The sequence below is a fragment of the Rousettus aegyptiacus genome, unplaced genomic scaffold (assembly GCF_014176215.1).
Source record: "Rousettus aegyptiacus isolate mRouAeg1 unplaced genomic scaffold, mRouAeg1.p scaffold_m13_p_8, whole genome shotgun sequence".
Taxonomy (NCBI): Eukaryota; Metazoa; Chordata; class Mammalia; order Chiroptera; family Pteropodidae; genus Rousettus; species Rousettus aegyptiacus.
The window spans coordinates 15925706-15944990 of NW_023416311.1; the positions used below are offsets into that span (position 1 = coordinate 15925706).

General features: G+C 52.6%; 1 protein-coding gene across 1 annotated transcript; it reads right to left on the reverse strand.

Moving 5' to 3' along the window:
- Positions 1 to 1504: 1504 nt before the first annotated feature.
- UBE2I (ubiquitin conjugating enzyme E2 I) lies at positions 1505 to 16033 on the reverse strand. The gene is made up of 7 exons (XM_016136652.2): positions 15887 to 16033; positions 10709 to 10784; positions 10433 to 10516; positions 9170 to 9242; positions 5368 to 5477; positions 5139 to 5218; positions 1505 to 2149 (listed from the first exon to the last, which is right to left on the reverse strand). Exons 2-7 carry the CDS (start codon positions 10772 to 10774, stop codon positions 2086 to 2088), a joined length of 477 nt encoding a protein of 158 aa, XP_015992138.1. The 5' UTR covers positions 10775 to 10784; positions 15887 to 16033; the 3' UTR covers positions 1505 to 2085.
- Positions 16034 to 19285: the final 3252 nt, after the last annotated feature.

The following is a 19285-nucleotide window of genomic DNA, read 5'->3' on the forward strand; positions in this document are numbered from 1 at the left end:
ACTCTCTTCCCTTACAGTAGAAATAGAATGATCACATTTCATAGTTCTCATGTTACAAGATTCACATCTTTGTTAAGCCAAGGACTGTGGCACAAAAGGACATTTCATTAGCCAAAGTCACGACAATTTGCTAGAAACATCGATTACTTTAGAATGCTTTAACTAGAAAATATATTGCATTTCCATATATATTAACCATATACATGTGTAACTATTACTAAGTGTAGTTCAGTCATTACAAAATAAGACATTCTGGAAGGGGCTATACACACACGACCCGCTGAAACATCCCCCCTCCCCCCTGTAAGGCCCTTTGCATTAGGAATAATTGCAAACATCACACCGAGAGCTCAGAGCTCAGCAACCCAACAGATGTCCAGCTAAGCAAGTGAACAAGGCACTGGGCCCTCGGGCCATGCAGGTGCTGTAGGCTGAGGGGGCTACATTTCCTGGGACAAATGCAGGCACCCCTTCGTGGCTGAGGGCTCGATGACCAACTCTCCCTTTGCTGCCCATTCCTTTGGGGGACCGTCCCCACTTCAGTCTGTGAGCTGGAGCCGTAGGCAAACTAGTTCTGACAGTGAGGGTCTTTGGGGTGGGAGGGCAAGGCTGGCTGGCATAGGGCCAGCTCCAGGTCTCTGGTCTGTTCAGCACTGTGTTCACTGGGACCCAGAGGCCAGGACTCCCTCTGCCACTTCCCGTCCCCATCTATGCCACCTCCCTGCTGAGCTGGGACCTAGGCCTGCTTTCCAGCAGACAGCAGTCAACTCCAACTCTGGGAAGCTTGGCTGCAGGCCCAGGCTCTAGGGTGCTTTCTGAGGACTGGACTCCTTGAGTGACCAGATTCAGAACGCTTCAGGAAAAAGGAAGAGCATGTGGCAACAGCCCTCAAAGCTGCTCCCTTGGAGCATCCTGGTGACTGGGTCCACCTACACCCAGGGGTAGGGGCTGATGAAGTGAGAGTGGGAGGGCTGTGGGCGCTACATGCAGAGGCCCAAGAAGAGCCACTGAGGCCTGGGCGGGCAACGCACTGCCAGAAGTGAAGGCCACATGCCCTGTCCACGGGCCTCGGCTCCATTGCTGTGGCCCAGCTACCCTCAGCCAGACTGCACTGGCCCCTAAGGAGAGCCAGTAGCTTGGATGCGGTCCGAACTAAGGCTCAGCCTTGGCCTGGGTATAGGTACCTCATCCTCCTGATGGCTTGGGCAGCACATGCTTCAAAAGGGTCTCTACGCCAATTCCAACCTGACCAGCTCTGAACCCTAGCGCTCTACTGCTCAAAGAACCGGAGGGAGCGGAGGGGGGACAGAAACCCTGGACACAAACTGTCTCTGGACACAGAACTATTTACAAAGGACCAGGACAAGCGCCACGCAGGCCCAGGCATAGGCAGCAAGACATGCTGGGGCCGAGGCTGGTGCTCTGTGGGGCCTGCAGCTGAGGGGAGGGGGCCGGGCACCCCAAGGCTGCCTCCTCACACTTTTAATGACGATAATGCAACAAAAACCTTTATATAAACAGTTTATTTACTCTAAACAGCAACACAGACAAAACGCCATAGAAACACAAAGGAAGTGATGCGGAAAACAAGAGGCTGGCTGACTTTGGATCTGAGGCTCATAGCAACACAACCTGGGTTTTGCAGAGAGAAAGGACAGAGGCGCGAGGGCAAGGGACAGGCCGATTTCTTTTTCATACAGCCAGCTGGAGGCTACATGTAGCTCTGATGGTGGGAAGCATGCCTGCACCTGCGAGCAAAGGGAACTAGCTCCTCAGGGACTCGTCGAAGTATAAAAGTTTATAATTTTACAGCAGTTGAAATACTGACATCAATATTAAAATAAAAGCAAGTTTTACATAACAATCAAAAATACAAAAGACTGAAGGAAGAGACCCTGTATGAAAAACTGGGCAATTCAGCGAGTCGAGAACTGTGTACCAGTGGCAGAAATGGAAAATGGCGCCCGCCCGCCTCCCCTAGGTGACTAGTAATTGTACAGAGCAACGCTAGATCTGCAAATGTTGTAAACAAGTTCTTGCCAAACCAATCCCTTCCTTTTGATGCTGCCTGCCGCAGGTCGCTGCTTATGAGGGCGCAAACTTCTTGGCTTGTGCTCGAACCCTTTTCTCGTATTCCACTCTGTTTTGGCTGAGGAGGTCAAGAGAGACAGACATTAGAAGGTGCAGCTGCCCTGCGTGTGGGCTGAGGGTGTGCTTATTAGCTGCTGAGCACGGAGGCCTACGGGAAGACCAGAACAAGACGGGATGGCTTTTGGGCCAACGCAGAGTCGGGGCCCGGTGGAAGGGAACAAGGTCACAGAGGGTGTCTTGAGAGATGAGCCTGTAGCACAGATGCCAGCTATGAGGGTACAGCCTGGGCAGAATCTTCGCAATTTTTCTTCTAAATTTGAAATAGCGTTAATCATTATGGAGAGAAAATAAAGACTGCTCAACTAGTCTTCAAAAACACACTGACTTCTGGTGGGCTTCTCCGTGGGCTCTCGGTCCCAAGTGTGAAGGTACGGAGGGTGGGGGGCAGCTCTCTGATTGCTGGAGAAGGACCCCGTGTGGGACTTCAGTGAGAGAACTGCTGCCAAGAAAAAGCGGGCTGGTGGGCACTGCCCAGGCCAAGGTGACAGGCAGGGTGGGATGGCAGTAAAAATGCCAGAGGGGAGAGACCGGCTGCTACCAGGGGATCAATGTGACCTCGGGGCCCATGGGGATACAAGGACATTTATGAACAGGGTTCTTTGACACCCCAGGCCAGAGGTCTCCTTCAATACCTCGGGGCCTAGTCAGCAGCTCTCATTGAAGCCCAGGAGTAGTGTGTGCACTCCGCACACTCGCACGAAGGAGCAAGCCAGTGCTCCTCCCACGCCATGCTCTCAGTATGTGTAGCCTCTCAGAGCACTGGTCCCAGCCCAAAGCACAGGCCCCAGGGCTGAAGGACAGAGAGCCTACTGCAAAGATTTCTCTCATTTCTGCCAAGAGCAGATGATAGGCTTTGATGCCCCAGGCCCTCCGCTCTGAGCCTCTCTGGGGAAAGGCTGTAGTGCCAGCATCAGGAGAGGCAGAAACCTGCTCAGAATGACGCCTGCTGAGCTGGCATGGTGCCCAGGAGCACACCAGTCCTCGGAGGCCAGTGTCAGCACCATGCCTGCACAGCTGGGAGTGAAGGCCACAGAAGTTTCTGCCCCCAGGCTGTGCTGTAGGCAGTCTGTACTCTCACCCCGGCCAAAGGCCCATCCCCCCAGAGCAGAGGCAGCTGAGTAGGAGGGCTCTGGAAGGAGCCGGAAGTAATGACAGAGACAGCCCAGTCTAGCCCTCCCATTTACCAAGTAAGGCTGGGTGAGGGTGGCTGTCCTGGAGTTCTGGGGTGCCTACCAGTACAAGAAATGCCCCGTGGCCTTCCAGCAATATGAGAAAAAGATCTGAAACTTTCAAGTATGTTTCATAAAAGGTGCTCTTAAACTGGATGCCTACTGGTGAAAGAATGCCTCATTCCTAGAGTGTATGACATCATCCAGCAGATAAGGGTCCCAGGGTATGCGGAAGACAGTCCAGCCCTGAGCAGGCTGGGGGCCATAGAACTGGGAGTACCCAATGGCCTCAGCACCTGCTGGCACACAACAGTGGTCTCACACATTCCTGCCACGAACACCAAAATATGGGGGCTGCAGGTCAGAGGTACGCCATCAAGACACTTGGACGACTTGCCCAAGGGATCGCACCCACACTGTACCCAAGCCAGGGCTGACAAACTTTCTCTAAAGGCCTGTGAGGAGGTATTTTGGCTTTGTGGGCTATGTGGTCAATCGCAATGGCTCATCTCAGACAATGCAGACCCAAATGACCCGATTTACAAAGAGGCACAGGCAACGGAGGCTGTTCCAAATGGTTATCATTGTGAACACTATGTAACACCTAGCTCAAAGGTCAAGGTGGGAGAATGCATCTCCTAGAGCCGCTGGTGCACAGCAGCCAACAAGACATGAGTGAATTCAAGCTAAGCTCCACTGGAATCACAGCAACACACTGAGGGCTGGGGAGGAGATAAGCCTGAAATCTGAAGTAGGGGCTACCAGGTCAAGGGCAAGGGCTGGCTAAAAGTATGAGGAGGTTGGTTGGGGAATATAGCAAATTCTGGTCCATGGACCTTAGCCCCCATCTGGGAGTGTCTTGCTGCCCTCAGCCACCAGGGGGCACCCCCAGCCAACAATTGGGGTGGGCACAGGGACAGGAAGCCATTTTGCCGGGTGAGGGGTGGGAAATGCATCTCCTGAAACCAGGCACTATTCCTTGAACAGGGACTCAGGCCATCTTGTGTGGCCGCCGCTGCTTAGAAGAGCCTACTCTTTGACCTGATCCAGTTTCATAAATGTCCTCTTAGAAGAAACAGGCCCACGCCTGGCCTCTCCTTATGGGCCAGCTCCTTAGGCCCCAGTTTTCTGAACAAGGGCAAATGGAGCAGTGGGAGTCAGAGCCCCCAAAGTGGCATAAGGCCCCTCCTAGACCGGCCCAACAAGCTGGCAAGCAGGGCTAGGGTCTTCCCCACTGTCCACCTGGCCAGCCCCATTTGCTCACACTGCCACAGCAGGCCCTCCTCTCTCAGCACAGTCGGATGTGGGACCACCACAGGGAAGGGCTGGGATGTGGAGTGGATGCCCAGCACCTGGGTGACCAAGAGAAAGTCAGGAGCACCCAGGCAGAGCCACAGCGGGGCAGAGATGGGGGGTCTGGGGCCTCTGTGACAGCTGGGCTGCTAGACACACCTCCTCCTCTGGTGTCCACATCCTCCAAGCCAGCCAAGGCTCCTGGAGGAACAGGTTTCCCTGGCCACACCCCATCAAGGATAAAGTGGCCAAGAGCCCATGTCATCTGACTCTGCCATCCCCCGCCACCCCCCTCTGGCCACCTATTCTTGCCACTATAGGCCCTTTGCATATACAGCTCCTCCTCAGATACCTCCACAGCCACTTCACATGGTCCCTATTTCACAGCACTGACCCCAGCTGCCTCCAAGGTCCACTCACAGCTTGCCTATTGCTCCACTTCCTACAGACAGTCTCCACTGGACTTCCAGGAAAGGTTGTGCAAGCCAGTAAGGTCACAGCAAGTAGGACCAGATCACTACTAACCAGTAAATTGTGTAGGCCTCTGCTTGAGCTGGATCTTGGATATTTGGTTCATTTAGAAGTTCCTGTATTCCTAATAAGATCTGTGTAAAAGACAAAAATAGAGCAAGATGGGTGGGAGTTCAGCAGTTCAAAAGGCAAACTTTTCTGGGACATCATCCTCAGCAAGTGGGAAGGACCACAAATCTCTGGTAGTGAAGGAAGGTCACGGTTGGCCCCTCGAGCTGCGTACCTGCTTAATCGTGATGGCTGGCCTCCAGTCCTTGTCCTCCTCGAGGATGGACAGGCACACAGTGCCTGAAGGGTACACATTTGGGTGAAATAATGGTGGTTCAAATTTGCCTGGACCACAGAGAAGAAAAAAAACGTGTTTTTGGTGGCAGTTGTCTTACAGAATAATGTCCTGCCTTGACGACGTTCCTTCCCCAAACTAGGGCACCTTTGCATTTGGCAAAGAACTGTTGAAAAAAATAAGACTAGCCACAAGGTGGGAGGAAGTAAGAAAGGGGCAAGTGTGTGCCTTCCCAACAGACTCAGAGGCAGAGCCATGTCCCTCCCCAGGACCCTGCTCAGGCAATCAGAGAAGGGCCCAGCAGCCTCCTCATACCCCTCCCCAGACAGTCTGGATGTGGCAAGACAGAAAGGGATCACTGCATCAGGTGAGAAGGGTCCTGGGAAAGCAGCCAAGGCCATTCCAAATGAGTGGCCATTTTCCAATCAGCTCATTCAGCTTCAAAAACAGAGGTTTTTAGGACCTCATATTGTTTAAAATGTATCCATGTAAAAACTTGAAATTATAAAAGAGGAAAAAAAAAATGCCATGAGCTTCACCCAGGGACAGTTAATTACAGCTGACATTTTAGCATATTTTTAATCTTTTTTTCTGGGTACTTTCTTCCTTTCTATTTCAAAACATTAAAACCTAGAAAAGTCCAACCAGACTAGTACAGCTTGATAAACTGCCAAAAATGAACATTCACTAACACCAACAACTTCCCAGAAAACACTCATATAACCACCCACTAACCTGACCTGCAACCCCCAGGGAAGATGTCTCAGACTGTACAACAGACTGCATGCACAAGGACCTCCCTGGGTCATGTTCGTCATCAAAGGTAGTGGTGGATACTCGCTCCTGCTGCTGCACAGAGTTCTTAATTTTAATCTGCTTTACTGATCTTGTTTCTTACCTAGAAGTGTACCAATGATGAATACTAGCATCCCCAAGACCCTCACCCCCTTTCTGGTCTCTGGGTGGCTTCCTTCCATATGAAGTCACCCTCTTGACTTCTCATACCACCCACTGCCTGGCATTGTTGAACTTCATAAAAGGACTCCAACATGAACTAACTCATTTGTGTCTGGCTCTGTTCCCCTAGCATCACATTTGGGAGATTGATGCGTGTTGTGTATACCTGTAGATCCTTCACTCTTGCTGCTGTACTTACCTAACCATTCTATTGTGAATGGACACTAGGGCTTCCTCTAGCTTTTAACTCTTACGGATGGGGCTGCCATAAACATGCTTGTCCATGCCTTTTGGTGATCTCCTGTATGCAGTTTCTATTGACTTTTTACTTAAGTGGAACACCCAGGCCCAGGGGTAGGTCTAAGTTTAGCTTTAGTAGATAAGGCAGAGAGCTTTCCAAGGCAAACGTTCAAAATTTACTCTCTGGTAGGCTTCTGAGGGCTCCTGCTGCTCTGGCAGCCTCTCCCGCCTGGATTGTCTGCCTGTAACTTGCAATTCTCTGGTAAAGAAGCTGGGCATCTCTTCCTGTGCTGATTGGCCAGGTGGAGAACCTCTTGTGCAAGACCTGTTCCATCAAATGATTGTTTGCCTTTTTCTTATTGATTTCTAAGTGCTCTTGAAACATTCAGGGTAAGTACTGACATATACATACACATACACAATCTCTTCCCCTTTTCACTCTTACTGGTATGTTTTGGTGAAGAAATGGTCTTAATTTCAATGTAGTTCAGTTGATCATTTTTCCCCTCTGGGGGAAAAGTACTTTTCATGCTTCCCTGGTTAAGAAATCGTTGCCTATCCAAGTCATGAAGACATCCTCCTGTCCTTTAAAAACTGTACTGTCTTACTCATCTTTCCACTGGGCACCATAACCCAGCTGGAAGACTTTTGTCTATGGTGGAAGGAGATTCTGAGTTCTCTGTTCTTCTACTGGGACACCTGGTTGAGCCTGCCCATGCGCTGGAAGACTATTCTCTCTCCATGTATTGCAGCGTGACCTGTCATAAACCATGCTACTGTACACCTGTGCTATTTCTGGACTCTGATCTGGGTCTCAACCACCGTCTCTGAAGCAGGACTCAATCTGGTTCCCGTCTTGCCCATCCTGCTAATGAGTCTGGGTACTTTTTACCCAATGAGCCCCAGCCTGGGCCTCACCATCCTCCCCCTACTAGCAACCCGAGGGCCCTGGCAATCTTTGGTGCTGTGTTTTCTACATTTTAGAACCTGCGTGACAATTTCCGTAAGTCTGCTTGAATTCTGATTGGGACTACACTGAACCTGCAGATCAGCTTGGGGAGAACTGATAAGTGTTTCTCCCAATCCCTAAACACAGCTTATCTTGCCAGTTATTTAGACTAGTGGTTCTCAACATTTTTGGCACCAGGGACTGGTGCTCCTATGAAAATCTAATGCCTGATGATCTGAGGTGGAGCTGAGGCAGTGATGGTTAACAGTGGGGAGCGGCTGCAAATACAGATGAAGCTTCGCTCGCCCACTGCTCATCTTCTGCTGTGCGGCCTGGTTCCTAACAGGCGGCAGGCAGACTGGTACGCGTCCATGGCCTGGGAGTTGGGGGTCTCCTGACTTAGTCTGTCCTTCATTTCTCTCAAAAATGTTTTAGTTTTCAGTATAGAGATATTAAACATCTTTTGTTGGATTTATTCCAAGATATTTGATGCCATTGTAAAGGGTAGTTTAAAAACGTTCATTTACTGCAGTTGTTTAAAAATTGGTTTTTGTATATTAACCTTTTAATCAGCACTTAGAGAAAGATGGTCTATGGTTCTAAGTCTTCCTTTCCCATTCCTCTGCTGGGATTTCTTTTTCTGCCTTGCTGCATTTGCTTGAATTCCAATACAATGCTGAACAGAAGTGATGAAAGCAGCTACAATTTGTTTCATTTCTTATTTAAAATAATATCTGCACATGGCAAAAAAAAAATTCAAACAGCAAAGAACCACCCCAAATGAAGTAAGATGCCATCCCAGTGGTTACCCAGTGAATTGTTAATTTAAAAAATTCTTCTGATAGATGCTATTATAATGGAAAACATTATCTCTTGAATCACTAATCACAATTGTTAATAGTTATGTATAGTCTTACCCTCCTATGTGATCACGGGTACTTTCCCACATGCGGGGGCACACTGTTAACTTGTTTAATGGACCAGTCATGGACAGTGTTTGATTTTTCAGGTGCCACAGGGGAGGGATTTGGTGTCACCTTCTCCATCCTGCATTTTGCTAAAATGTGTTATGATGGTCTCATCATAACACTGTTTCAAATGCAACCTTGGCCTTTTCTTCCTGCTGCCTTATCTGAAGGCTTAAGTATGCTATCCATCCCAGCTGCGACGCAGCTGCGAGCTCTAACAGAGGACAGGTGGGGTTACCAACCCTGAGGGATGGTATTCTGCATGGTGGTCCATCCGTCATGTCCATCCCCATCCAGGACTAGCATGGTGGTGGCTTCATCCCTGACAGGCACTCAGGGCCCAAGAGCCTCATCTGGACCTCACGATCCTTCCCTTCATGGCCCAGGAGCTTTCCAGTTATAAATCCGGGACCCAGGACTTGGCATGTTAGGTGCACCTCCTATCACTGGGCAAGAAACATTCAGATCTATGGCCAGTTGCAGGGATTAGAGCACTGGGACTGCCCTGCATGGAGCAGAGTGTGACATAACTGACACCCCCGGAAGCCGGGCTCTCTGAAGAGGACTCATCTCTCTGCTGGCAGCATGGCCAAAGCAGATCTTCAAGGACTTCATTGACTGTACTTACATTTCGGCGGTGAGGATGGATAGTCATCTTTGAAGAGCATCCGTAGTTTAAACAAGCCTCCTTCCCATGGGGTCTGTTGGGAAGGGAAGCTGTGATTAGTTGTGTGCTGGCCCTTGCTGCAGGTGCCCAGGAGGAGGAGAAGGAGGAGCATGCTGCTGCCACCACTACCCTCCAGCACTGTGAGGGCCCCAGTGACCTGCCCAGAGTCCAATGTCTCCACAATAGGACTGGCAGAACTTCCATGAGCCCTGAGGGTGAGTGGGAAAGAGCTCTTCCTGGACAGGAGCAGACAGCCAGCTCCTGGCAGCTGCCCACTCCAAACCCAGGATGGAGGTCAGGGTCCACACCTGAGCAGATGCAGTGTAAACCTGAGTGAGCTCAAGTGAGGACCCCATCTCTCAGGTCCCACCTGTCCTTGCACTGCATCCCAGCTCCATAGTCTAACACTTTTCCCCAACCTTCCCTGGGAGGAAGATGGCTGTAGCCCATCAGCATTGGCCAAGGAAAGGATCAAGGATGAGCTCAGTGGGGGCTGGGGTACACACTGGGCCCTCAACAGAGCCTCAGATACAAGGAAAACCCAGAATACGCTTTCTTGCAGAAAAAGTCAAGTTCGAATTAACCCTGCTGCCTCAGCACAGGGAGACTGATGGAAAGCATGAAGACTAAGCACAGGGGATTCTCACAAGAGACCATAGGTGGGAGGAGATAAACATGATGAGGCCTCAGCACAATCTAGATGCCTCCTTCCCTCCATCACTAGGAAGAGATGTACCCTGGGGTCGTTGGAGACTCTTACTCCCTAAAGCCTCAAATGCAAGGTCCTAACTGGCCCTGGTACACTAGGGGGAGCTAAGGAGGGAGCAACATGGGAGGACTGATTGTGAAGGACATATGGGGCCCCATGAAGCCATCGTAAGTGGCCGATGCCTGGCCCCTGCATCAAGCATTTGCAGCTATTCAAGGCTCAGACCCAAAAGGAGCACCGCTGTATCTGGGCTGCTCTGGCCTCAGTACATCCTGAAGGACAAACCGGAAGACCCTCATGGCAATCCAGCACCTTGTCCGAGGCTCCCTTTTCTCCCAAAGATGGGTCTAAGTCTTCCACTCCTGACGCAGTTCAGCTTTCTTTCTTTCTGAATTAAAATTGCTGATTGCTGGAGGGGGTTGTATGTCCCCCAACCACGTCCCCCAGCCTGTGTGATCAAAGGGTCAAAGCATCCCCAGCAGTCCACCCCACACACGAACATAGGTCTTTCTTACCCCTTTCTTCCCTGGAATGGCGCACTCCCAGTTCATAAGGTTCATTGTGCCATCCGGGTTCTTTGTTGGGACAGCCACAAAACCCTGAGAGAAAACCATGTACAAGCACATCAGCGCCATGAAAGCTCGTGTTAAATGCTTACAGAACCAACCCTGTACCTCCCACTGCCCGACAGCACAGGGCTCGCCAACAGGGACCCGTCCACAGAGATTGGGCAGTGTCATCAGTGGGAAGACAAACCACTGTGCTACACGCAGAAATAAAGCTTTTCTTACAAATGGGTGGTCTTTTCTCCAAGCTTTCCTCTCCTGGGCAAGTCTGCTGAGGGCGATCCCCGACATATTCAAAGTCCTGCAAGAGACAGCAGAGGTGTGATCAGGAGGGAACCCTGGCTCCTCCTTCCCCTTCCCCCTCACATCTGACCGGTGAGCAGGCTTATTTCTAAGAATCCAGTAAGCGAAGGCTCTCCCCTGGCACGCAGAGACTCACTCTTAGCAAGCTGCTCCATCCAGAGTATGGATGGGCATCAGACTCCCATAGGCAACCTATCTCCTGCAAGCAGGTCACCAGGGAAGAGACCTGGACCTCCCAGATACCAACATTTGAGCACCTTTCTTGGAAACTGCTCAGCCCCAGGACCCCACAGCACACTCTTCGGTCTCCATTTTATGGTGATGCAAAAGTTCAGATAGGCGAAGCCATAGGCCCGGGTCGGGTCATCACTGCTAAGTGGCTGCTGCACACAAATGCTATACACTTCCAGCAGACACCTGGCACCTGTTCCCACCTTTCAGTTACACCTAGCAGTGGGATGGAGTGACAGGGATCCTAATTCCACTATCAGAATCCATAGAGAAGGCATGGACAAGGTGGAGATGTCCAGAGCACTGGCCTGAGACCTGGGAGAAGTAATGGAGTGCTTTCTTCTGCTGGTACAGGGAAGTGGGGGTGCTTTCTCACCCCCGGCTTAGAATCAGGGCTCAGAATTCAGATTCGGGCCTGGCCTGAAGGATGACTGTTATTCTTGAAGGCAAGAGAGTAGAAAAGTGCCCCAGGGCAGAGGGCAGCATAATTGCATTGTAGACAAGTCCAGAGCCAGAACACCCATCCCCAGCATCCACAGACCCACCTGCCACCAGAGCCCAAGGCTCCTTCCTCTGTTCTCTCCACTTTTCCATCCTACAGTCCCATCCTGGCACTCCACAAACAACTAATGAATAAAGGCCTGTCTCCCACTTCCTTTGAGAAAGGCAACAAAAGGGGATGGGGCTAACAGGGCCTAGGGACTCCTTGGGCACACCAGGCAGGAGCAGAAAGACACCTCTGTAGGACTGGACCTCAGACTCTCAAGGCTTAGCGCCTTCAGCTGTTCAGACTAGTGGCCTGCAACCCTCAGGTAAAGCAGCATCTCCAGATGCCCAACACACCAGACCAGATGGTGGGGCACAGGATCATAATAACCTCATCCCAAGCTGTCCACAAAAAAGCAGATGCAGAGGTGATAAGGTCACAAAACCAGCCTGAGAATTTGACCGTAAGTGTGTTCACTGGTCTTCAAAGTCCATGGAAACACAGAAGATACCTTGCACACAAGGATTTAACAAGGCAAAGGAGGTGGCTCCTAGAAGTGAGTGACAGGCGCTTGCCTCAAGCCTTCAGGCTTACTCTGGAATGTGGGGAACAGGACTCTTCTCTTCCTCTGTTGGGAAAAGATCCGGCACCTCAAGTTCATGAGTACAATGTGGGGTGCCCTCCACAACTACAACAGGGCTCTCAACCTGGTGAGGAAGAACACTCTTTTGGTATGGACGATACTGCTTTTCAGCCCAGTCTGGCCCATTGCTCTAGCCTACAGACAGGCCTGGGACCACACCCAGCCCATTTTACATACAGGATGGAAGATCCAGAGTAATCTACCTGTTAAGGGCTGAGCCTGTACGTAAACCCAGGTGTCATCTTCTGACTGTGGTGGGTGAAGGGCTACTTTCCCTCCCTCTGCGGCTCTCCCCCACTGCTCCTGCAGCCTAGACTCCAGCTGACCCACAACTGCTTCAGCACCCAAGTCCTACCCTTCACCCCAGCATCCATCCCACCTGGCTCCCCCTCCCCACCGCCCCGCCCAACACAAACACTGCCCTGGGGCTCACGCCATTTGTGTCAGGCCAACATTCAACATCCAGCAGCCCTACAGAGTCAGGAACTCTGGGTGGGACCCCATGCTCTGAGTTATGGGCAACTCTTGGACGACTGTTTTCCCAAGAAGTAGGCACAGTGGAAGGAGGGGTTTGGGCTCTCCATTGCAGAAAAGCACTGCTGCCTCCAGTGCCACCCAGGTCTCAGGACGCTGAGTGAATTACTACTAACCTCCAGACTAACTGGATGTAGCACATTTTCAAGAAAGGTAAACATATGTCATCACATGAAAAATGAGTGTCAAAAATCAAAGCCCTCCAGTCAAGAAGTATGGCCGTCAGGGTGACATGTGACAGATGTGCCACCTTAGGCTGTGGTCCCCAGCTCCAGCACCCTAACCCTAGAATGAACTTTTCAACCTTACCCGATCTCGAGATTAAGTCCAAAATAGATAACACCAGGTTTGTACCCAAAAGAACTGCTCATTAGCACCACACGACCCAAGTTCTGGTCTGCCCCTTTCTTTCCTATCCATGGACCCCAACCCAGAGAGTGTTTGATCAAACCACTGAGGGGCTCACAGCAAACCTGTAGGAACACTGCCCTCGGGGGCTCATGCGAGAGGAAGCCATGTACTGGGAAATGCTAGGTGCCAGGAGATGCAGAGCAGGACTATGGGGATGGGGAGGCACCTGCTTTTTTTTAAATAGTAGCCAGGAGGCTACCTGGGCAGAGTCTGTAGCAATACAACAGGAAACTGTTCCAGGCAGCAGGACCAGGAACAGAAGGGTCCCGTGGGCCTGCCTGAGGAGAACAGGAAGGGTGGGCTTGCATGATGGAGATGGGAGCTTGCAGGAAGCAGGGCAGAAACCCCGATGTCTGAAAATCCTTCATTTCTAAGTTTCTCAAAGCCTTCATATTTCAATTGGTTCTTTTAAATGGAATGACCCAAAGCCATCCCCAACATCAGCAGACGTGCCCTCCTGACCCCCACCCCCAGGCTTGGGGGCACAGCACAAAGTAGCCTCCAAAGAACTCCTGCTCCCTTGCTTCCCCCACCAGCAGAGCCCCTGGAGGGAATGCCCTTCACCCTCTGCCATGGCAAAGCAGACAGCACAGGCTGGCAGGGCACTTCTGCTGAATTAATGAACACAGAAGTTCAGTGACCAAAGGCAAGCAGCCTGATAAGCAGTTAAGCGAGGCATAAGGTCCCTGGCGAGTCTGAGCTAGGCCAGGCATCAAAACAGGTTTCTGAAGCCCCAGGCCAGCTTGGGAACACTGAGGAGTCATGGATACCTGCCGGGGAAAACAATGCTCAGAGTGCTCCAGAGGGGCCGGGCCAGGCCCAGGACTCAGCAGAGGCCAGTAGAGTGATCCTGCCTGCTTGGAGGCCTGCTAACTAGTGCCAAGACCCCGCCTCTTCTGCTCTGAAGAGGGGACAAAGCTGCTCATGGAGGCCCTGTCCTAGAGCCTAGCTGTGGTTGTCCCAGGTGTGAAAAGTTAATGAGGGGTGGGTCCCATAGGAGCTCCTGCAGCCCCTGCCCCGTTAGGTGCTGATGGACCAGATCAGGCACCAATAAGACTGTTTCTGCCATCAAGGCAAAGAGCCACAGGTGCTCTCACCTGCACTGACCTAGGCAGAGGCCTAGCCTCCAAGATGGTGCTTCCACTCCTACTGGCCTCCCAGGGTCCAGGAGAAAGCAGACAATTTGTTACATTTTAATTACAACACTAGGGAACTGCTCATTTAGAATCTTACTTAAAATGGAATCTGCCTTCCCCAACTAACATAGAGAGAGGCACTTAAGGAAGCAGCTAAGTGTTAGGAGATGCTTCAGAGCAGGAAAGGTAAAATATCTATGAACTACTAGAGACATTCTGCAGGACAAAAGCTGGGTTCTCCAGCAAAGAGGGGAGGTCTGCCCTCCACCTGCCTCCAGGGCCCTGAAGCCGGCAGTACTTGAACCCAATCTTCTCAGATCAGCTCTGCTGGTTGACAGCACAGACTTCAGAGCTACTCATTGACTTGAGTATGGCAAACTGCTCAACTCCTCCAACCTCAACTTCCTCATCTGTAAAATGGGGGACTGGTTCACTAGCCCCACAGGTTTGCCCAGGATGAAATAGATAATAGATGAGAAGCCCTGGATGGGACTTTTCCACCCAAATAAACTCCCCTAGAGAAAAGGTATTCACTTGCCTAAATCAAGCACCAAGCACTCAGGACACCCTTGATACTTCCCCAGTTCTTTGACATACATCCCAGGACCGCAGGCTGTTTTCTGAAACAAAGTCCCAAACACTGAGACTAACTAGACAAAAGCGAAACGGTATGCATTCACCGCGAAAACCACCCAACAGGCTGCAAGCAAATCAGGTTAAACTAGGATCCATAGGCCTTTTCTGTTGGATAGGTTGGTTCTCTACATAAAGGCAACATTTCCTTAATAGCAAGAAACATTTTTGGCTACTCTTTAAAGGGAAACAAAAAAACTAACTTCAAACAGTACAGTAACTTCGCAAACCCAGAAACCAAGCATACTTTCGCAGTATACAAACCAAACCAGTTAACACTGTGATTTAGGAGCAACTGCAGGCCATGATCGGGAGCCCAGCTAATCATTTCCTTCCCTGCCTCCTACTCATGAAACTACCAGTTCTAATCTCTGTTCCACTGGTACAAAGCGATCTTAAAAATAAAACTCTCCCTCCGGCGAAGCGCTGATGTTCGAGGTCCCATCAACGGTAAGCAGAGCTCTCTAGAGGTGCAAAAATATTCAAACTTGTTTTGGTTTTTAAACATTCTCACCACCACCACCACCACCACCACCACCCGAGCAGCCAGCGATTTTGTAATTCAAGACTTTCAACTCTCTCTGCCGGGCCTTATACCCTCGGCTGAAGAGCGCCACAGGTTTGTGTGCAGCCCCGTGACCCCGGAAACGCACGTCCCTCAGTGGAGGGAAGCTCCTGTCAACCCCGCCTCGGCTCCCCGGCCGCACCGCGAGCTCATGCTGTAAGGGATGCCCCCACTTTCACAAGGGAAAGCGACGGGAGCCCTAGAAGGGAGGCCAAACAACACCGAGGCCGGGCTAGAAAGGTCGGGCCGCACCCCGCGGCGTCAACAGCTCCGAGGCGGACGGTTCCCGGGCGCGGGGAGGGGGGCGCGCAGAGGGAAGGCGTCCGGGCCCAGAAGGTTGCGGATGGAGGGGCGTCCGCTTGCCTAGCCCAGCCCAGCCCGACGGCAGCGCAGGCCCGGCAAAGCCGAGGCCCAGCCCCACCCCATCACCACCTCCTGCGCGCCCCCTGCCCGTGCTCACCTCGGGCGGCCGCGGCCCGGCAAGCGAGGCGGACGAGGCGGCGGCGACGGTGGCGGCGCGGCGCTTCCTTTGTCTCGGGACTTCCCTCCCGAGCCCGCTCCGCGCGCAGCCCGAGCGCTCCGAGGACCCCGGTGCGGGCGGGGCGCGGGCGGGGCCTGCGGGGCCTGCCCGCTGCGCGCCTGCTCCACGCGCTGTAGTCGCCGCCCCGCGTCCCGCGCGGCTCTTGCCGCGGAGCGCTGCCCGCCGCCCGCGCCCTGCTGCTGCGCGCCAGCGCCCCGGGTTCGCCCTGGGAGCCCACCCCAGGGGCGGCTTTCCAGTCAGGCGATGACCTGGACAGCTGCGTCCTTAAAGGAGCCGCGTCCTCGAAATGAGGGAGCGTCTGCAAACTTCAAACTTCCCTTCGCGATGGGCATATTCACTCGAGGACACGCCGGCCAGCAGCGGGGAAAGGAGGAGACCGAGATCGCCAAGGGGTCCCCAGATGCCCCGTGGGCATCTCTCCAGCCAGGGGTCTCGTTGGTTTCCTTGGGGCTAGGGCCCGGGGACGGGCGACAAAGACCACCGAGGCCTAAGGATCCCCAGAAGCGTCGCAGCACAGTGACTATCCCCGAATACCGCTCTCTGTTAAACCCCTTGCAATTGGCTAGTTCGGGGCCCTGGGCGGGGCGTCCATCGAATCTGCCCAGTGAGCTGACTCCGTACAAACGCTCGAGAGCTGGCCCGACCGACGGGAGAAGAAAAGCGGACGCTCCCTAACCCGGGGGCTGGCCGAGGGGGGAGGGGCACCGGGGTTGTGAGCCGGCAGCAGGGGTGCAGGCGGGGACTCCCCAATCCACCGCGCGCGTGCGGTCAGGGCCTGGAGCCCACCCCCAGCCAAAGTACGAATGCTGGCCCTTCCTAACTTCGCTGGGCGCCTCCCCGTCGGGCCGCCCCTAGCCCCAATACCCCGGGCCCGCTTTGGTAGCCAGACCCCAGCTTTGAGTAGGTAGAGGGCGCATCCCAAGGTCAGCCCGTTCCGCCCGTGGGAGCTTTGGAATCAGGCAGCGATGGGTGTAGAGGGTTCCTAGGCCAAGCTCTGTGGTGAGGGGCGCTGGACTGTGGATGCGACGTGCATTCATTCACTGCTATCCCTCCCTTTTCTATTTCTTTCTTTCCCTCCATCAAGCTGCTCTCTCCCTCCCACCTTCCACCAAAGGCCCTGTTTGGTCCTGCTGAGACTGTTGGCTTCCCCAGGGGCGGAGACCAAGCGTCTGGTGTCTTATGGCCCACATCTGACCCAGTGCTCTCAGCGGATGCTCAGTAGATGAATTCCATGTGCTGCCAGCCATCCTGTTACTTTGGGGAGTAGAATGAGGCTGGAGGTCTACTGGGTTTGCTGGCTCTGCTGGGCTGGGGAATGTGTCTGCCTAGGGTACTTCCTGGTTACCAAGTGGCCCAGAAAGAAGGCCTGGCTATAGTGACCAGGGTCCCAGGTGGCAAGCCAGAGGATCTAGTCCCCTTGAGCAGAAAATGAGCATTCGAAATTCCTCCCAGACTCTGAACTCCAAAGGGGCTGCCCACTCCTGGATCCCCACAGTTGGCTCAGGGTGGGCCTGGCCTGGCTGAAGTTGAGAACTGCCTCTCAGGTGCCTCTGGGCCCCTTCACTTAGGCAGCTGCAGTTCTTAATCTCAGGGTGCCAGCATTGTCAAGGGCTTGTCTGAGATACCCATTTATTGGTCCCCAATCCCTGGTTCACTAGTTCTGAGTGGTCCTAGAAGTGTGCCTTATAGCAAGTGCCCCAAGTGGACCTGCCATGCATGGCTGCTAAGCTACACTTAAACCAGCTTCCTGCTGAGGCACATGGGCCTTGGGTTCCAATACCATCTTTCTCATTTGGATGCCAGGAGGTTTACATGAGGCTTTTTGGGGAAGACACCCAACAAATAGCAGTGGCCAGTAAAAGGTGGCGGCCATTGCTGGAGTAAAGAGGAGAACCAGGGGCCCAAATGGGCTCAGCATAGCCAAGGGGCAGGAGGAGGCCATGGCTGTCCTGGTAGGGGTAGCCTGGAGGGGTAATGAGGGGTAGATATAGTTTGGGGAGACAACTGGATGTGGCATGTGGTTGTGGAGGGCCTGGGACTGATCCTGTGGCCCATGGGGAGTCATGGAAGTTTGTAGAGCAGGAGACCCAAGAAAAGGTCCTAGGGTTCCATGTTTGTGCTGAGGGGATATTTGGAGATGGAAAAGACATGGCCCTTCAGCCCTGGTTGCTGAGTTCCAAACAACAGAGAGAACTTCCATCCTGGTGAAAAATGGTGTGAGGCCCAAAGGCCCTCATACTGGAAGGAGAGTGTTGGGACTGGCGGAGGGAGAGGGAATGTTTACCTGGAGGGTGGGTTGGAGAAGGGCAGGGGGCGGGCAGAAGACTACCTCAGATCTGGTATCCTCAGCCCAGGAGCCTTCTTTGAGCAGCCTGCACCCTGGCACACATATTCTTGGTGATGGCCTCTGGGTCATCCATTCATCTGTTAGCTCACAGACATTTATCCAGTATTGATTTTGGCCTTGAAGAAGCACACTGCTATATTGTAGATGGAATCACATGGCAGTGCCCAATCACAGGAGGCAGCATCCAGGAGCTGAGAATGACCCGCTGCTGACAGCCAGCACAAAAGCAGGGACATTGGTCCTTCAATAGGAGCTGGATAATGCCACAATGAGTTTGCAGGAGGTCCCCAAGCCTCAGATGAGGACAGGAGAATGCAAAGCCAGACGTTTGAGGTTCTAAGCAAAGGAGCCCACTAAGCCTGGGCTCATGATGCACAGGACCTGTGATAATAAATGTGTCTTGTTTAAAACTGCTAAGTAAGTGTGTGGTGATTTGTTACATGGTAATAGTTAACATACACCTGGTTTAGACAAGGGGGTCAGGAATGTCTCTGAGGGTGTGATCAAACTGAAACACAAAGGAGGGGCAGCTTGCAGCTGTTGGGAAACTGGGGGAAGAACCTTCTAGGCAGAAGGAGCTGGAGATGGGGAAAAGCCCTGTGGCTGGGGCAGAGTGAGGAGGGGGGCCAAGGGAGCAGGGACGGGTGGAGGTATGGGTGCGGCTAGAACAAGCAGTAAGGAGCAGACCTCGCATGACATTTCCAGTATGCTGGTAAGTTTGCTGTGTGTCTAACATGCAGCAGCTCCAGTGGGAGAAAGGGGATTTGATTGGGTCCAACTCCCTGAGTGCAAAGGAGAAACAGGCTTGCAGAAGGCTTTGTGCAGAATCAGTGTAAAACTCAGGGGAAGGATTCTGGCTAATTGTGCCAATCATGTGACCACCAGGCGGGGAGAGAACGGTAAGTATAATTGGGTACTGCATGGAGTAGGGGCAGGACCCCTAGCTCCTCTGGGTGCTTGCTGGCAGCCAA